We start from the raw sequence: 20,202 nt of genomic DNA, 5'->3' as shown, positions 1-20,202 counted from the left end.
AGGTGAGAGATATCTTATCACAAAACAGTGCAACTCAGAGTGTCTGATTGACATTTGATCTTTCAGAAAGTTTAGTGTGATAGTGAATGTTGAAAGTGAAATCTCGTGTGTTTTTGTTTGCTATTTTAGCGGAAGCTGATCGCACCAGAATACAGTGAATTTGCCGTAGGATACTATTCAATGCCGGTGTAATGATCAGAATGGTGAGTATTTTTGAGTTAATGTATGAACAAATAACTATACGATATGCATTACTTGCATTTGGTAAATAGATAATCAATGATGTTCCTAATGGAAGTATTAAAGTAATATCAGAAAAAACTTGGTTCATTATTTGTATGTAATACTTATGTGTAGCCTAGCTTAAGGAAATATTTTTTTCCAGCTAAAAATTGTATTTAACTCTCCGAATTGTCAATTTAAAAAAACGTTAAATTATGTTTGTGCGAAAGTATAGTCGCTTCGTAAAGGGTTCGTCGCTTTAATTCTGTCATACGCTCATTGAAGTCTTTTGTGTCCTGAACTAGAAAAAGCGCTTTTTGTGACACTTTTTATCAAAAAATCAATCTAACGAAAAATAAAATAATCATAAAAAAAATCATGTACTGAAAAATAATCATGTATTGTTCATATTTTGTTGATTGTTAATTAATGTTACTTTGTAATGCAATACACAAAATCTTTGATCATTGCTTAATTGTTTGCTTCCTTTTATGAATAATGTTGATAAATATACATATGTGTAACCTATCTTGATATTATAATCAATAATTATATTTAACTGTCCGAACTGTGAGTTTAATAGAGTTGAAGGCCACAAGTAATGAATTGCTACTAATTTGAGGCTCAAAAAGCATTTTAATTTTTTTAAAAGTTCATCCTACTAGGTTACATTTGGACAGTCCTCACTACGGGGGGACGGTCAGGATGGGATTCGAACCCCGATCATGCTGTGCAAAGACAGGCGCCGTAGTTGCCTTTCCACCGGGATGTTCCGATTTTATTTAGTTAGTAATACTATTATTGGTATTTTTGTGATTATTTTACTACCATATTGCACATCCATTATATTTTGAAGAGATGTTATTTATCTCCCACAAAATTCAAAACATAAATATGACTAAGAAACAACAGTGTTTTGCAATTTTTAGACAAAAATATGGATAAATTTCTCAACGACGGAAGATTGAAGTGAAAATGAAGTAAGCTAGAAACGTACATTATGAAAGAGTTTGACCATTTATGTGCTCCCGTGGCTTATAGCATAAAGAGAATTATTTTAAGCACAGAGAAACTATTTTCTGTAAGGAATGTATTGCACTGAATTTATTCAGCTAAAACAAATCACATAAAAGACATTAATCGTATTCAATCACTTCGCTTAGCTCAGTTGCGTCTAGACTTGTGTCCATTTAGACAAATGTCTTCCGTTTTGTCGATTGCGCAGTCGTCTAGATATTGAACCCGTTGCCCCTTTCATACCCAACCCGATCTTTCGCACATTCCGTTTTCACTTTAATAATCTACGATCGATAATCGTCAACCATGATAAACGACCTGCCCGCTGCCGTACGGCAAACACAACCGAGTACATGCTGGAAGTAGAGTAATCGAGCGTAGCGGATGAAGATAAGATAATAATAAGCCTTCCCCCGTCGTCGTGTACGAAAACGCAATCGATTACACAATCCGGGACACCGTGCGTCTCGCGAGTCCTGTGGAACTTCGACGACACGACAGTGTGTGTGTGGTGTAAGTTTGCGTCATACGTTGCAATCGTTCGGAGCGGTGTCCTTCACACTAGCAAAACCACACATTAGGATCCAAATCAGGCAACGGTACAACTAATGTGTCTCATTTTCCCATTAGCCGTTACTGTCGGGTTAAAAGATCGGCGTGTGGGTTTTTTATTTCGCTCCAGCGCTGCTTTCATCATTCGGTACCGAACGGTTTGCCGAAAAGAGGAAGCACTAAAGTAAAGAAAATGGTAGAGAAAAAATAGGAAATTTACACTACCATCTAGTTAGCATTCCGGCAGCATTTCGTTCGGTTTCCAATCGGTGAGACCTAATTTGGAGCACAGTGTCCGAAATAGTCATGTGTGTGATGGTGCATATGGCCGCATTAAGACACACACGCTGTAATGCTTCAATTTCCTTTCCTCTTACCAAGCACTATAAAAGGAAAGGGAAATGTTGGTGGCCATCTCGTACCAACGAAAAAAAAAAAACCCAACCGACCAAGGCCATGCGAGAAGTAAGGAAAAATGAAAATCTTCCTTGTTATATTTAGTAAACAAATTGCCTATCCGATGCGGTGTGCACGAGATAGAGAGAGTGCCAAATAGGCTAGATTATGCTGTAGCTTCCCATACTATTTTTTCCGCATTTTCCCAGCCTAGACCCCAAACCCAGCCATTCATTGTCGTCGATTGCATCGTTCGATCCGGACCATTGATCGCTTGATCGTTCGTTGATCGAGCCCGGGCTCATTCATAATGCTAACTGGGGTGGATGAATGAGCGCTGTGCGTCTCCCTTCCGCTCGCCTGCTCGGTTGATTTCTTTCACAAAATTGTCACGAGGAAGGAAAATCGTGTGTCCGGTTTTGTTTGACCAATTACCATTTTATGCGCACGGTTGATTGGTATAATTTGAGCAAACACTTTTTACCATCCCGTTTGTCACCTGAGCAAGCGCGCGCGCGCGTTGTGAAGGGCTTAAACGGCTCAATAGAGCGTTTTCCCCACCCTATCTGCGTGATAAATAGCCAACCAACACGTTGGAACGTAGGGCGCTTGAAGAAGGCAAAATGTTTTGCATATGGAAAACAAAAATTACGCTCAGTTGCTTCCCAGACGATCTAGTAGTCACCCGAAGGCCCTATCTCCCCCCCGAGACGGATGTACGGATTTAAATAATGTCTCTTTCACCGTTCCTCCCATTTTCTTGGGCACTTCCGGTAACGGTTTTATGAATCGCAGCAATAAGAGCAATGAATCAATAATCAAACACTTGCTGTGTTTGTGCGAAAGTATTTGTCTCACCCGGGTTCGTCGCTTGGATTCTTTCATACGCTCATTGAAGTCTTTTGTATCCTGAAACGCGAGAGAGGGTTTTTTGCAACGCTTTCTTCGGAATGTACGATTGGTTTTGAGTTGTTTCGAGTGCCTTACTTGGAATAAAGCCCTTTTTTATAATAATCGACCAATGATTGAGCAGTTTAGATAATTACAAAACTCAGTTTTTTCGTTGTGCTCGTAATGTACACAATACTTAAATCGATGATTCCTGCCGCCGCGCGTTGTTTTGTTGACGCACTAGACAACAATTGGTATGTGGAAAGAGAAGAAATTTATCAACTTCCTTTCATGTGCTCAATTGTGACTTTTCAAGAATGTCCATTTTTGTTTTTGTTATGTTTCAATCACACACGACCAAACGAACGCAAAAAAAAAGATCAACTGTCAATCGGAAACGTCGTGACGCGTTGTCGTCGTCGTCCCTTTTCGCTTTACAAATCGAACGAAGGGAAATTAGTTGTGTTTGGTCGATTTGCGTGTTTGCGTGTGTCTGTCCATCCGTCCCTTTTCGCGGACAAATGGCACTTTCAACAGTGAGATGCACAGACTCAACATTCCATGTTTTTTTTATGTGCGCACGATCGTGCAGCTTTTTCTTGCGAAATTGTCTTTCCTGGGGGTACTGAAAGACACAAGAGAAGAAGGATCCTAAACAGAAGGTACGATTGAGATTTGTGCGACGAGGAATGTGTTGATTCATCCCCATCAGACAAACTGCAGCAGCAATGGTACGGCGTGATGATTAATCGTTGGGTCTCGGTGCTAGTGGTCGGTTGGTGTTGGTAGGCTTTACACACCAAAATGTAGTGGCTTTTATCGCTCGTTTGTGACACTAATGAGCCAGTTGCCTTTTGTGTGGTGCAGAGTAAGCTATATCTCTTTTTTATTCTTAGTTGGACATTTTAATTTAAAGTTTTTACCCACTACCACAAACACTCTCGCATTTAGCTCACTTAATGTGGGTTGTTAAGAAGGAAAAAAGGTTTGCAATGATGCTTTCCTAGCATCATCAATCAATAGTCCTAAAAACAAAGACATATAAATGCGTTTTACTTCCTCAAGCAAAAAAAAAAAAAGAGGTTAGCGCAATACAAGAGATCAAGGCTAGTTTAAGCTCTAGAAAGTAAGCTTATCGTGTGCCCTCGACTGTGTTGCTCAAAACTCGCTGGTTCCGATGTTAAGTTGCATAAAAACATTAAAACGCAACCTGACCCGGTCGAACGAATGCGCAACATTGTGTGGCGAGTGGAAAGAGAACTGACCAAGACCGGACCTTCGGAGACAGGTGACAGTACAAAATGCTTCCTACCAAACCCCCATCTCCCTCTTCCTTTCCGCACCCAAACATACCGAACGACCGGGCAATGAGGAAATGTGGAGCGATTATTGCAAAACTGTGATCATAAAAATTACTTCACAGTGCGTCAATGATCCACCTTTTTCCTAGCGTAAAGTGTGAGTGATTCTGTGTGAGTGTGCACGCGTGCTTTCTTTCTAATTTTCGACCGGTCCGCCCAGTCCGTTTGTGGGGAGACTGATCCTAGCAGTTCAACGACAAAAACGCTGCATTTTCTTCCTTCCGTCCTTCTACCGGGTCTGTTGTGAGGCGTTTATCGTAACTTGGATGGGTCCAGTTTGTCTGTGGACAGCTCACGGACAGGTTTGCGGACCGACTGGATGATGGAAAATTGGATAGGACAGTATGCGGGGGGAAGAGAGCAAGAGTTCACAATAATAAAATCAGCAACAGCAAAAGAAAACAAAATCAGAGTACGATCGTGGCAAACAGGCTTCTTTCGTTGGCTGTGAGTGCGCCGACAGGGTAAGAAAGTACATAAGCCTAACTACCTTACCTCCAATGGTCATGTAGTGTGTGTATGTTTGTGTTCGATGGACACAATGTGTGGCTCAAATACTCCGGTGGTCGAACCTGTAACAGTAGCGCCCTTCCTCGATCGGAAATCGCCCGGTAACAAAGATCGTCCCATAGCGAAAGGCTAGCCCCAAGATAAGAGGCGCAAAACACGATCAATCGATTGACTTTGGTTTGGCGTAATTCCTGTATCGAATACAGCTCAACCCACAAGAAAGAAACAACAACAAAAAACCGAACTGGGCGAGTAGATTTTGCTTCGGTATTTTTGTTGCTCCCGCTCGCTCACTTCTCTTCCGCCAGGGTGCGCGTGATTTAAACCACTTCTGGTTGAGATTTTAAAGTTTCTTTCGGTTTTTCTTTTACTCTGTGAAAGTGAAAGTGGCGGTCCGCCGCGCACCACCTGATTCGGATCGCCGGTTCATTCTTGTTGATCGATTCGGTTGCGTATCCTTCGCTTATCAGCTTTACCCGTTTGACCTGTGATCCCTGTCAGTTGCCCGGCAGCAACAGCAGCACTAGGAAAGTAGGCAAATTTATCGCCCCGTTTTTGCAGCTTAAATCTATTTATTCTGCTTTTGACGGCTTAAACTTCGCGGCTCATGAAGTGTCCAGAGTGCGGAGGGCTAGGTGTACGAAATCTATAATTTATGGTCCTGTCGGAATGGGTGTTGGAATGTTGCAAAAATAGCTTTGCATGGGCCAGTGTTATGATGCACTTATTCCTTCCCTGGAGTTTGTTGAAATAGTAGCCCCAAAATTGGTGTGTAATTTAGTGTTATTAATCAAATTGTGATTGGATTTTCATGATATGTTAAGGAGTCCATTAGTGCGGGGAATGTGTTTTTCTTTAAAGGTTTCTTTTGTCTGTTTTGTCTACTTAAAAGATATTTTTAGGTTAGATAATTAGTGTTCTTCGTTGAACGATTTTCTCTATTACAACACTAAGAGGCTTATTTATGTCTCACATTTGGTATTTTGTTCAGCACAAAAAGCTTGCCATTTTTAAATTATACAATCAACGCTATGAGTCGCCTTAATGGCCTTCACTTATATATATTTTTTATTAAAAATCTCCTCATAAACTACCATTAAAATCTACTCTCGGCTTAACATCGAAACGTCCTTTGCTACATCCTTTCTCTTGTTCGTCGCTGAACGTCACGTTTAAATCGTGCTCCACGCTCTTGAAGAGAGCTTTTAGTGCTTATTTTTAGCTTTTCAAAAGCCCCATTCCGAGCGGCTCCATTACCAATCAACGCTGATTCTCACCATTTTACTCTGTGTGTTTAAAAAACGGTTTGTAGTTTTTGTCCTTTCGGTTTTCTTTTGGGGTATAATTTCTTATCGACTAAAATGAGTGTAAAAAGGCAGCTTCGTGATGCAGTCCATAAAGTAAAAAAAGCAGATCAGTGCAAGTGGAATAAGTTTTTGTTTCACTCTCGATCGACTTTCAACGTTGACGACATGGTGGTAGCGTTGAACTACCGAATTCCTATCTTGCAGCCTTCGTGCGGCCTACGTAATGAGGGAATGCCTTTCATTCCATTCCTTTCCCTGCACAAACACACACACACACACACACACACACACACACACACATGCAGGCTAAAAAGGATTATATGTTATGTTGTAATTTCCTTACGTCTTCCCCTCATGGTACGATTATGTTTTAACATGCTTTTTCGGTTTCTTTAAACGGCTTTCGTTTCTTTCGTTCGTCGGTCGAAGGTGAAATGAAACCATTGTTTATTTTCACCGTAACGAAATGGTCCGTTCTTACGCACCACACCCACCAAATTTTGGTCTCTAAAGGAAGCCTGCTGAGGGCGGTGAGCACACGGTTACAATCTTTCTACTGTTTGGGCATTGTGACGCAGAAGGCCCTTTCTTGATGTGAACCTTTCTACTACAAGCGCGTCAGGCGTGTTGACATGACACGAGCAACAAGTAGCGATCAACTGGTTTTTGGCGGAAACATGTGGTCCGTTGAGTTTCAGCGCAAAGAAATGAAACAATGTAGGACTTGTAGGGCCAAAGCGCCTACGGGAATACTGGACAGGGGTTTTGGTAGTATAAGCTTTACGCGTGCTTGGAAGCACTCGAGTCTCCATCACCGGAAGCGTCGTTGTGTTGTGTTGCTTGTCGTTTTAATTGGTTATCGCCTGGAAGGAATGTTTACGACAGGCGGCGCAGTGGATGTGTGTGTGTACATGAATGGAATTGCTTCATCACAAGTGGAGTGGCAATCTACTTTCAGTTTGTTTCGTTGTTTTTCGCGACATTAAAAGAAAGCAGTACAATATATTGTAAAGAATGATTTATTGCTTTTATTGTGTGATTCGTAAGGCAAGTAAGTGTTTATGAACATGGTTTGTTTATTTATTTAAAAAAAAATTATTACTGTGAGAAAATTTGCGAGGCACTAGGTGAAAATATTGACACATTTGGAACGCTGAAACATTTAAAATCCCATACCAATATTAGCAAGTTCATCGTTTTTTTAACAAACAGAAATAATCTCGTTTGTATAAGAAAATTGAGTATTGACATAACTTTATATTAATATTTTTATTAGACTCAATTAAACATAGATTAGTTCATACAAAGACGAACCATCCTAATAAGCTTCCGTCATGCGCTATGAAAACAAAAGTAAACTCAATTCCGTCTTCAATTTACTGCACGTCTTTTACATTCCAGTGCGTAATAAAAACAGCTCACGGTCGATAACACAAAAATTGCTCGTCTAGATTAACTAATAGTCTTTTTCCTTCAATAGCGCATTTTGTACCTAATCTAATCGTACCATCTAGCTATCTGCATCTCCACGATCTTGCACCATGATCATCATCGTTATCCTGATCACTGTCGCATCCGTCGCATGTGCATCCGCAACCTGCACACGCTCCACTCCCTCCTCCGGAACAATCACCGTGAGCGATTTAACACCAGCTTAGTGCCGTGATTGGTATAGTTTAGTTTTTTTTTTACTTCTTTCGCTCCCCTTCTTCTGAGACCCTGCTGGAGCGGAACTACCCCTTTGCGGTGCGTGTGTCACGTTGTCACGTTTGAAGGTTGTCCTCCCCATCTATTACCATAACAGCTCAAGATCGTGTTTTGCTTGGTACGGCAAACCGCCAGTGAGTGTTATTTAATTTTCCACTTTCTTTTTGCCCTAAGGGGCTTTCCAATTCTACCTTGCACCTGGCCGCTGCCACCCTTCTCGGTAACCGGTTCGGTGGCAGCAGCAGCATCAGCCCCAGTGTCAAGGCGCGGAGTGTTGTGGTCGCTCCGGATCTGCGCACTAATCACTCCTTAAATGCACTATTTAACGTGCCGTGAACTCCCCGGGACCGGAATTAGGAATGTGCGCAGCGTACTTTGCGCGTCACCAGCTGGACTCGCTGGGCACGGGTTGTTCGGTCGGCGCAAACATCATTTACAAGAAAGGGGCGTCGAACGGCCTTTCTTCACAAGCTTGTTGGTTGCGTGCGTCAAAAAGCTTACTTCATTTTTATGCGCCTAACAGTATGCAATGCGATGCACTAGCCCCGTTCAAAGCTTCTCATGTCTTGTGCTGCGTTTTGCTTTCCATTTTCAGGTGCGTTTAAATCTCATCGTTTGGATCAGTTGCTGTGCCTGTTTACTGCTGCAGGCACCGTGGGTAGTGGCAGCGGGACACGATCCACCGCCCGGGAACCGTCCCATCCAGCTGGAAGACATCGAGCGGGACAATCTTAACAGCGAGCGGCAAGTGTTCAAGAAGGAAGCTATCGAGCAACAGCAACAGCACGGCGCTAGTTCAACCCAAAGCAACAATCACTACACCGTGCAGATACAGCATCATCCGGGCAGTGCGGCCGGAACTCACAGTTCCGTCAAATACGTAACACCACTGCCGGCTCCAACGCAGACGCACACCTACACGAAAGGTATCGTATCCGATCGATTGAATCGATCGATTGGAATTAGCAGCTACTTTCGAACCATATGGTACTTAATCTACGTTATTGTTTTAGATCACGCCGTCCCGCAACAGCTGTACATCAACATACCGCAGCAACCGTCCCATCACCAGCAGCAGCACCAACAGCAACAGCAACAGCAACAACAACAGGTACCGCAGGTACACGAGGATCATTCCACCTACACGGTTCCGTCCCGCCAATCACTGCTCCAGCCCGTCATCGGTGGAGGTGCACCGGCCTCCCCCTACCTGACTCCGCAACCGCAGTACGTTTATGTGCAGGCCCGGCCCCAGCAGCTACCCCAGCAGTATGCGGCCGACCACGCTTTACCCCAATCGTTGCTACACATCCTGCCACAAAATTCGCAGTAAGTGCTTCGCTTTGGCCAGTCCAACGGAAGAGCAGGGAACAATTAGTACCACGAAACGTGCGTTTGGGGGGGGTGTGTTTGTGGAAAGGGAAATGAGGTGTGAGAGGGAGCTTTATTTCCTGTACGCCAAGGTCGTGCAGAGGCATCGATTTTCAGTGTCAGTGGCATCGCGTGCCGAAAAAGGGATATCGATACCGAGCGTCTTGATGGGGCTTTAAATGCATTACCTTCATCTTGTAGCTTGAAGTCATCCGAAGATTGCTTGATAGAAATAATATTGCTTCCTGTACCATTAGGCTCATTTTGTGACAAAATTACGTACCCATTTCCTGTCCCAAACAGACATTTAATGTCCTTTCTCAGTCTCGATCTTTACCACGACCAGTTGGTAAAGCTGCGGAACATTAATCGCACATCGGCACATGAGTTTGCAGTACGGTGCATTTAATTGCTTTTTGAATAACCGTTCCACACGATCCGATACAAAACGAATAAATTACGTCAGCATACGTGTTCGGTGCGTTGGAAGCTCACCATGTTTAAGTCAATATTTTCTCATGCTCTTGAGGTGGAAAGAGATGTGCTTCTTTTACGTTTACGTGGTTACAGATCGGTTATGATAAATATTTGTTTGTGTAGGTACACGGTTTTTTGGTTACAATGCGATTCCGATTGTCTCATGATGGGAGATCAGGAAGGAATAACTTTTGGTTTTTGTTTTAGTGTTGCAGACATGCAAGCCTAAACTATGAGCCAAAACTTTTTAAATTACTACAAACAAACCTACCAGCAGCTCCCTGAAGTTTATGTAACGAACAGGAATATGGAAGTGTAATAATGAAGCAAATTAACGGGCAGTTTCATTACAATCGGCCTCTTCACGGTGTATAAAAATCACAAAACCGTCGCGATTTTAAATTTTTATAGCGGGAATAAATTATTGATAAACGATCAATAAACACTAAGAAATCGAAAACCTGTTACCCTAGCGGGTAATGGTAATAAAATGATCGTAAGACACAAATGCACCTATAGCGGCGGATGGTATAAACAAAATTTCTAAAATATAAAAATATTGAACCGACTTTAGCGACTCACGGTGAACCATGTTGGTGGTCGGGAATGGATCGTTACTTTCCCTAGCTGTGTGGATGATGCGCTATCATTAATTGCCAAATCGATTAAATATTTCATTGTGCTGTTTGCAAATGAAAATTAATCATTCATTGTCTTGCCAGTCGCACACTTACTTACTTTGTAACTTTGAAAACCATTCATCTCACCAAAAAGCATACGGCTCGTTCAAAGAGGATTACTACGACGGAATGGAGCGATTTATCCTTCCATTATTGCGTAATTTATTTACGAGTTCAGTTTACACTCTTCAATCATACGTTTAGGCCACCGTTTGATCCTGCTGTATGATGGATTAGAGTAGCGGAAGGCTCCCGTTACAGTAGCGAAGAGGGCCACGAGAGGGTTGTACTTATGATCCTGCAAGTACGTCATAAGCAATGCTCAAGTGAGTGTGTATTCGACACGAGAGAAAGGCCATTGAAGTGGCGGTTTGCGTTTTTGATTGATTGGTCGCATTTCACCACGATCAATCGATCGGTCAGTCCGTCGGCTCCAAAGTGAGCTTTGGTGATGGAGAAGAGAAGCGAAAAAAACCGAAACAAATGGCAAGTCATTTATCGTGCGAGATTTGCTTCACTCGTCGCATCCATAAATCGATTTATTGCTTCTGCTGGTGCTGAAGAGACTTGTGAAACCCACCCCAGCCACCAACCACGCCGCGGTGGTTGTTTATTTGTTTCGCGCTAGATACGTGATTTGTCCGCTTGTTGCCTGTTTTATGGACATAAGAAGCAGTGGATAATATGGTCGAAAGAAGGAAGCTTTGCCCTTTTCTCATTTTGGGCGTTTAATTTCTTTTCTTTGAAAAAACTCTGGAAAAAGAGAGTGACAGATTGGGAGCATCGTTCGACGGTTGATTTGGGGTTTTTTTAAACGTCAAAATCGATATAGAGTGAGTAGCAACATTACTTAATGGGGCAATGAAATAACTATGGTTTGGAACGTAAAACAAACACGAAAAATCCGTATGAGATTAGGTAAAGAGTCTACTAATAATGTTAAACTTAAACAAGAAGTAATTTTTCCCCAAAATCCTACATCATTTCACGAACGGTGATAATCTTTCCGAAAGTGAAATGAAACCGATCCGCACCGAAACCGTTCATATTATTGGGGTAAGGTTCCTCACTGTACCGAAATTAACCATGATTGCCCTCAACCCCCCAGGGGAGGCGGGGGGGGGGGGCGATGACACCCTTACCTTCCAACGGCGAGCCACTGATTGCACCATAAACGAGGAAAAACGACGATCATAAAATAAATAGTTCCACCGACCGAAGCAAACCAAGCAAGCGTTCACGTTCGAGACGGACGCGATTCAATTGCGGTCGGTTATTGGTATCATTAGGAGGAATCAGTGGCAGTGGTTGGCATCACAGGTGCTAACTGGCACCTAAATTCGTGCTGTTTTTTTGTTCAGTGTCTTTGCACAGTACGATCATCGCTTCAGCAGCAATAACAACATAACCATCGAGGGCGTCGTGAGGACGACATAGACACAATGGGCTGGTGCTGTATTAGCCAATTTAATATGACGGTTGGCGTAATTTCATTAGAGTAGATCAGTTCCGGAACGGGTGGGCTCATTTCTCACACACACACACATCGAGTAGTGTCCCATCTCGTTGTGCATGTGAAGCGTCCCGGGTGTTAACGATGTGTCACCGAAGTGTTTTGACACGTTGAGCGTAGAACAATGGAGCTACTACTTAGGCGCTCGTGTCAAAAGAGATGACACGTGTTAGCTGATGACTTAACCGTCACGGTGCCAGGATTAAACACAATTGCATGGTACCGAAACTTCCGATTCTCGGGAGTAGGCGTGTGTGCATTACTTAACCCACAAAATGAAGCTGTCCTTTTGAGGGAAAGCGTCATAAAACTACTCACGTGACAGTTGCAACGTTATGCACGTCTAGGGTTGAGGTTATGTGGCAACATGGCTTAACAGTAAAAGGCGTTTTTTTTTCTCGACAAATAAAACCTAATCGCAATTTATTAGTCACATTTTACAATGAGAACGCCCCGCCTCACTCTACTATGCGGGAACAGAGCAGTTCGCCGGGCAGCAGCTGGGTTGAGCCTTCAAAGCACTAATTTCAGCCGGCTTGCTGTTACTTTTCCTATATTGCGCTTAAAGTTATTACCACAAAGAAGAAAAAAAAAACGGGCCGCTTATGCAGATCGCGGGTAGCTCCAGTTGTAATCGTGCCCGTCTCATCTCTGCCGGGGAGAGTAATTAAAAGTTTGCAATTACAACCTGCGGCCGGTGTGTGCTTGTGTTGTCTGGTCTAATTATTTGCCATTTTTTAAGAGCGACTCTGGAGGAAGCAGTACAGTCGACAGTCGTGGAGTAGTAGTGCTTTTGGATAAGATACTACCATTTTATGTCAGCTAGACATGACCGACACGGCCGATGGCTCCGCTCTTATCCTCAGCGAACTTTGTTTTCGGTTGCTTCACGTTGTTTATCATTCATCTACGATATAACCGCAGTGCATCTGCATTGAGCACCGGTTTGCACTTATCTGTTTCGATCCCCATTCATTCCGGCTCATAATGGACACAGTGGTCGGATGAATTCAAAAGGAAGAAGCATGATGTAATTGAGCCTCTTGCAGACAGACAGAGAGATTTCTTTTGGAGGTTTTTGCATTTCTCACCGTGACTCAAGATGGTGGAGAAATGGATGCATTTTGAAAATACTTTTGTATGTTGGAATTTGAAAATTTGTGGCATTCAAATTTTGTATCTGAATTCCACAGAAAATTGAAGTTGACGGAATCTTCGAATGTTTGATCGTGAATTGCCTTTCTGTTATCATTTCGGTCCAACTTATCTTTACACCGGGCGATATCGCACTCTAAACGCTTACTTAATTAATCCCACTTGTTACCCCAATCGGTCTGTTATTGCCTTCCAGCCGAAATTATGCAAATATGAGCCAAAACAAGATATTCACTTTCCCGCTCCATTTACGGTTTCGTTGCCTTTTTTTCTTTTTCTCCAGAGCTTATATCATGATTCCGACACCGTACTACCAACAGCAGCCACACCACATTCCATCCTCCCCAACGGGACCAGCGGCGTTGCCGTCCATTGCGCCGGCACCATCATCGGGACCGCCCCATTCTGCCCAGCAGCTGGCCGCGTACGTCAACGACCCGGACAACCACATCCAAACCTACTCTCACGGTGAAACTGGAGCACATTCACCAGGTACCGCTGGACCCTCGACTGTCCAGCCTACGCCCCAACCCGACATCGTGTACGCGGCCTCCTCCACACCTTCCCCACCCCGTCACCAGTCCCCGTCGGCGGAGTTTTCCATCGTGAAGAGTGTCGAGCAGCCGGTCTACTTTTCACACGACCTTCCACCTGTGCAATCGCACAAGCTGCCCCAGCTACTAGGGGATGGACCACAGCACCATCACTTTGCTGCACCGCAATTACACCATCCTACTGGAAGGCCTTACCTGTCTCATGCTCCCTCGCCACAGCACCTTCATCATCCTGCTGGCCCTGTCCATTACCCTGCCTACGTACAGCAACCACATGGACATTCTTCCGCCGGCCAGTCACACTCATTCGCACCACAGTTCTATCCTTCGCTGGCACATCCCAACAACGGCATATTAAACTACTTCGGTGTGCAGCATCGTCCTCCAACCAGTCTGCTCGATTCGTACGTTCCATCCTCGTTGCAGCTCGCGAAAACCCCACTCTACACCACGAAGCTAACACCACACGGCTTTGGAGCGCCCCATCAACCGATCCATCAGGCCCACCATCAACGGCCGGTTCACTTTTATCAACCCGGTGCTCCGGTGTATCCGCTCAACCCACTTCACACAACCATTCTTCAGCCGGCAGGTGGACAACATGCACAGCCTTTACAAAGTCACGCCGCACAGCCGCTGCTTGGACAGCTTCCGACGGGTCCGGCTACCGCTCCCGGATACAACACGATCGCGTACTCTGTGCCGCTAGCGTTCACGAAAACGTCCGCCCAGTACAAACGATCGCCGGGATTGTTTAGTGTGGCCGGTTTCCCGAAACCGTCCCCGTTGGCCACAACCAAACTGCAACCGGCGAAGCAATTCCAGTAGGGTGGAACGCGCACGCTGCGTTGGATATAGTCGTTAATTTATTTAGTTTGATAGAATAAAAGCTGTTGCCCGAGTTGTTGTTGAATATTGTGCGTTTGTGTTTTTGTTTGCGAAATACTTGCCCGGAAGTACAATATGAAAGTATAATCTTGGGATGGTCTAAAAACTATGCGTATGGACGTCAGGAGTAATTCATCGTAATCCAATCAGGCTCTCACAATTTAATTGGAAACTTATTTACTAAAAATACTAAGAGCCCTCTAGTACACTAACTGTCAAATTTGCAGGGGTCCTCAACTCGTACTCTTCTTTTGACACGCATTTTACTGCGATTTATAGCGCTGTAAACTCATAACCGTTGTGCAAACATATATCGTTCGGTGAAGAATAAATAAATGCCACCGGTTGGTGTTGTTGCGTGGTGCATCGTAAAAGTGTGAAACGCGCACCCAATCACTTTAAATTACCTCGTAGTTCCCGAGATCACGCGATATGCTGCCATCCATGCTGAGCTATACCGTCGACCGAGGCAACACACCGGGGCAGTGTAATTGCTTTACGATATCAACAAAACCGAGGACCATAACTTGGAACGTCCTCGATTGCGATTTACTTTCCACGGCGTGTTATGTACGGCGTGTGTTTATTTGTCGCGCAGAATAATCTGCCCTGTCCGTAGATCACCTTCGTTCTTATGCAATGCTGCTGCTGTCCGATCGAATGCTAGCCAGTGGCGCAACATGGTGTACGCTGCACAGGGGATGAGTCCCACAGCGCGTGGACGGAGAACGATGATGAAGTGGGATCTCTCCGATAATCTTGCAAATGCATCTCATCTCATGTTGGGATGATCGTTATGGTTGCCTAATTTTTTTTACCCCATTCGCTATTTCGCATACCTTTCTTCAATTCGACTGTTTGGGGATTTCTTGCTTCTTCTGGTCTTTTTTTTTTTGCTTTTTGCGTGTCATCCAGACCTCGTTTGTTATTATTTCACCATCGAAAAACCGTTTAATTGACCACTCGCGCGATGAAGCAAGGAAGCGTATCCCGTGAGAAATGGGACTCATCGCAAAGCATGGTGTAAAACTGGCAACGAGACGAGTTGCCCTATTCAATCATAAACTTTTCTGTTCCCCGCCCCCCCCCCCCCTCGAAATGAAGAAAAAAAAAACTACTGCTGCATTTCTTAATGTCATAATGGGATGAGCAAAATACCACCACTACAAGATACAAGATAAGCGGAAACATTTGCGGGGTCAGCACAATCTCGGCGTCGATTGGTTTACGAATCTGGTCGAGATAGAGAAGAGTTTTTTGTTCACATCATTTTTTCTGCTTTGCGACAGATGTGCTCTCCTACGGGGGGAATTAAAATACAACGATAAACAATTGATTCGCAAAAAGAAAATTGTCGAGGAAAGAAACAGTGAATGGACAAGGGAAAAGCTGCATGCAAATGACAAATGCAAAAGTCTCATGTACATCTCCGTGATGAAGGAAAAGATTTATTGCAGAATGTTTTTGGATAAGGCGCAGCACAACCGCACCCAAACGTTTTGAATGTTATTTGAATATCATAAATAATATTTGCACGATTTTTGCACTTCGTCACAGCTTTAAAAACTTTCAACGCATGTAAAGCACTGTGACCACTATTTAAGTAAAATTGCGAAAAAAAAAACACAAAAAAATCGCTTTAGATTATGTTGCAACTTTCCCACAGCGATCTGATCGCATCGCAAGCAGAGTAGCACGGTGACTTAACGCTTTAACCCTAACGCAATCCATTGACTTGCAGGAGGAAAAGCTCCCTCAATAGGCAAACTCCACAAAAATCAATTTGCTGACACAAAACATTCACCATTTTTACATCAATATATGTATGTACCACAAGAGCGCACCCTGTATTTAAACGGCCCAGAAACAACGACCATTTCTCAATAGATGAAACCGTTTCACGCGTTTTGTGCGGATGACCAGTGAACGATCAGTCGGCCAGAAGGGAGCCAAACTAGGGGGGACATTCAACAACGGAGAGAAAAAAAAAACATCTTCATCCCTTGTCTGATTGACCCGCTGGTGGCTGGGCGGTCATTGCAGCCCAGGTGTTAGTAAACATAACCTACAAAGCGCGCTCGATGAGGTATGGAAAATAGCCAACTACCGGCGTAAGTCTCGAGAGTTGATCGATTTTTGAAGAGAGAAAGAGAGACACATATGTGCAGCAACAGTTCAGTTTGGGAATTGGCATACCCTTGAACCGGATTTGAGGGCCGATGCGGAGATGAGGAGGTTTAAAAAAAATCCTCACTGATCGCAAAGGGAAGATATAAAATTTTCCATCTTTTCATCGATGAATTATTCAATATTTACACTAACTGTGGTACAGCCGAAGGTCAGGAAATAGAGTGGAGAAGGAAAAAAAATCACTCGACGAACGACTTTATGCAGTGACCTGCTGTGAGCGGGTCGGGCTTGAATGATGGCGACATAACGATTCGCTTGCCGTTAGGAGGGCTACAATTAACGTCCCTTTCTCGCATAATTAGCAAGACTGTATGTGTGGGGTGATGTTTTTTTCTCTCTCCATTTTTATGTGAACACGTGAGCTGCTGTGGCCTTAGGATGGGTTTATTTTCGCAAAGCGTGACTTGAACGAAAAAAAAATGCTGACTCCATGTTCCATGCTTCTTGAGACACTGGTTCTGCAAACCAATTATTTACATCCGGTGCGTGAAATAAAAACTATGATTTCTGCGTAGTGTTCTTGTGCGGAGTTGCAATGTGAGTATTACTGAAGCGAAATATATTTTCTTGGACTGATCGCTCGATACACTTAAACGAGGTTTAATAATGAGTAAGAAGATTTTTCTTGCGAGCTTGAGTAAAATGGTCTTCATCCGTTTTACATAATTTTTCTAGTACATAGACATTTTTTATTATAATGATAATTTTCAAGAGTTATATTTATATCATAAACCCATATTTTTACAAAAATTGCATACATTTAGGAGTTTAATAATCAATAATAGTAAATTTTGTCTGCTCATTTTTGTGTTGTGTTTTAAGTGTTGTCACACACAACTGTCATTTCTTCTTTTGAAAATACAAGTTTCACATCTGTTTTAGCTTGTCGGAAATTTGCAGAGCATGTTTTGTCAGTTATTGTGAACGAATTCGTGTTAAAAAGTTGCAAAATCTTTATTGCCAACCCTGAGCAAACATTTATGCAATCAATCGAAACGCAAAATTCGAACCCAAATCCCTCACTTCAAGGACCCGAACGATGAGTGTTAAAACGCTAAACTAAGCAAATGATTTTTGTCGCTGACCCACATTCAATTGGTCCCATTTGGCGCTAGACTTGTTTTTGGAAGCATTGGCGTAATCGTTCGTACTTTCTTCTTATTGATTACACGCACCCAGGCACTCATGCTCCAGTTTTGTGGGTTTGCTTTGGCTGGTGGATAAATTTCTGGAAAGCTGGATTATATCACATACAAGGGAGAAAACAACACACAAAACCATGGAGCGGATACGCAGCGGATCGTATGTGGGGCACCACAGTGAGCGCATTAGCTCTCGAATCCGTCACCCTGTGCGGCTATCAAACTGCTTGATTCACTTTCGATCACAAATTTCTGATGCAACGTGAAAAGCGTGCACCCGTGTGGACGTAATTAATTGGAGTAGGTTTCCCGAAAGCACCTAATCATGCTTCCTGCGCCCTGATGAAGACCATCCAACGGGAGCCATTAAAGTCTACGACGAATCGGTTGTAAAATGATCCTCCTTGATGCGTGTGTATGTGTGTTGGGGAGGAAGCCTTTTTGTTTGAGTGAGGAGTTATGAATGCCGGTGAAAGAATGTTGATTAAGTTGCAATGTGCAGTTAAGAGAATGGTAGGGTTTGTTGTGGAAATTAGGTGATTGAACGCTAATCAAACGAACCCGAGCATTATTTAATCAGCTTGATGCATTTCGTGCAAAAGGAAGTCAATCAATTCGTAAGCAGTGTCATTGAAATCGATAGCTTATGATTAAAGGTCGATAAAATAATGCTCCTGGTAGGAAAACTCTCCCGCTAACGTAAGACTTAAAACCTTTAAGTAAACGCCCAACCTTACTAACAGAGAGCTGCAAACGATCGGGTTTGAGGTTAGGTTTAACTACACACGATCGGTTCGAGCAATCTTGAGAAGTTAAAAGCTATTGCATTGAACAGAAATCACCAACCACCGGAACGGGATGGAAATTGCAATTGAAACTGTAAACAGTGCCTCACCCCTCGCGAGGAGTAACACCACCCATATTGACCGATCAAAGTGACGCTGCATTTTTTTTTATTGCCTGAAAAGAAGTCATAACACTATCGATGAGCAACGGAGCAACAAACAGAAAAACGGGAAGAAAATGAGGCGTCGATAAATGGCACAGCTGATGAAAAACAAAAGGGCAAGAGGTTTGGAAAATGGACAGGTACATGGACTGTTTTTTCACTTTCACTTTGTACCTCTGTTGCTCATTCAAAATCCACTCAAACCACCCCGGAGTGGTGATGCACTCTACAAACCAATCAAGCTTCGACGATCGTCCCTTGTTCGCGCAGCGGTTCTTTACACCAGAAAAAAAACCCATTTGGTTGCATTGGATGCTACATTCAATGCACTTTGATGCAACCTGCTCATGGCATGTTATACCGTTAAACCTAATCAGCAGCAAGTTAACGGCATACTGTTCATCCCCAGATCAGATGGCGATGATGGGGATGATGATGACCAGTTGCATTCGCTTGTTCGTTGACTAAATTATTGCTTCTGTCGCTTCGTTCCGATACGTGACGGGATTCGTTTGCCGCTGTTTTACTTTCACTGAGCTGGGACTGAGTGAATACGGGGTGCAGTTGAAGTGAGCTGCTATTAATTGAATTAGAACTAGGCGCAATCTATTACGCAATTTTCTTGAATGTGAATATTATTATTTCTAAAACAATTTTAGGTTAAAACATCTTTTTTTCTATTTAAGTAGAATTTCTTTTCAAAAACACCTTCCAAGCACGGCTCAAGGTTCATGAACACAAAACAGAAGGTGATTCAAAGCTTTTGACAGCTCACTGTTGTAAGAGATGAAGAGCGAAAAAGATATGAAGAATGACGTTTGATTTTTAAATGCTGTCTCAGTATTCAAATACTGACAGCTATTCTAAACAGTAAATAATAATTTACCTAATAAATTTAAATGTTTCATTAAGTATACAATCAGATCAAATGTTCAATCAGCACCTAGTAACGATCTTTTTATTGATTTTTCTAACAGATTTTAAAATTTCGGTCTCCTTTGAATTAGTGACAATAGAGGAAATTAGGCTTAAGATATACCCAAGCGAGGAGTCTCTGGACACGATAGACTTCACCTGGCAATTAAAAGCCTCATACATCGTAGACAGCGAACCTGACAGCTAAGAACTCTTTTTCCTCCCCAAGGAGCACTTCAATTAAAGTCAAATAGCTACATACATCAGGCCAATCGTCCGATAGTGGTTTTCTCCTGTCGTCTCCCCCACCAACCGATGACGTAAGTGAGCACTACAAAATAACATCCCTTAACACCCGTGAAGAGACAAACAAGGGAAATCGTGCCGGCCCCGCACCGATCTGGT

General features: G+C 43.1%; 3 protein-coding genes across 3 annotated transcripts in view; 2 read left to right on the top strand and 1 right to left on the bottom strand.

Annotated features, from left to right (window-relative positions):
* The window catches only part of LOC126557508 (probable methylcrotonoyl-CoA carboxylase beta chain, mitochondrial), a 142,554-nt gene extending 136,763 nt beyond the window's left edge, over positions 1 to 5,791 (top strand). Inside the window, exon 3 of the mRNA XM_050213304.1 lies at positions 5,774 to 5,791. The gene's annotated coding sequence lies outside the window, so the exon portion shown is untranslated. The remainder of the gene's footprint in view (positions 1 to 5,773) is intronic.
* LOC126558677 (cleavage and polyadenylation specificity factor subunit 4) overlaps positions 1 to 20,202 on the bottom strand; it is a 500,167-nt gene that overhangs the window by 321,914 nt on the left and 158,051 nt on the right. The window lies entirely within an intron of this gene.
* Positions 192 to 14,541, top strand: LOC126557556 (trithorax group protein osa-like). Its single transcript, XM_050213365.1, has 4 exons — positions 192 to 203; positions 8,559 to 8,889; positions 8,977 to 9,292; positions 13,443 to 14,541. Exons 1-4 carry the CDS (start codon positions 192 to 194, stop codon positions 14,539 to 14,541), a joined length of 1,758 nt encoding a protein of 585 aa, XP_050069322.1.

This window comes from Anopheles maculipalpis, chromosome 2RL (genome assembly GCF_943734695.1).
Source record: "Anopheles maculipalpis chromosome 2RL, idAnoMacuDA_375_x, whole genome shotgun sequence".
In the NCBI taxonomy this organism is placed as follows: Eukaryota; Metazoa; Arthropoda; class Insecta; order Diptera; family Culicidae; genus Anopheles; species Anopheles maculipalpis.
This window is presented reverse-complemented; position numbering and strand designations above follow the sequence as displayed.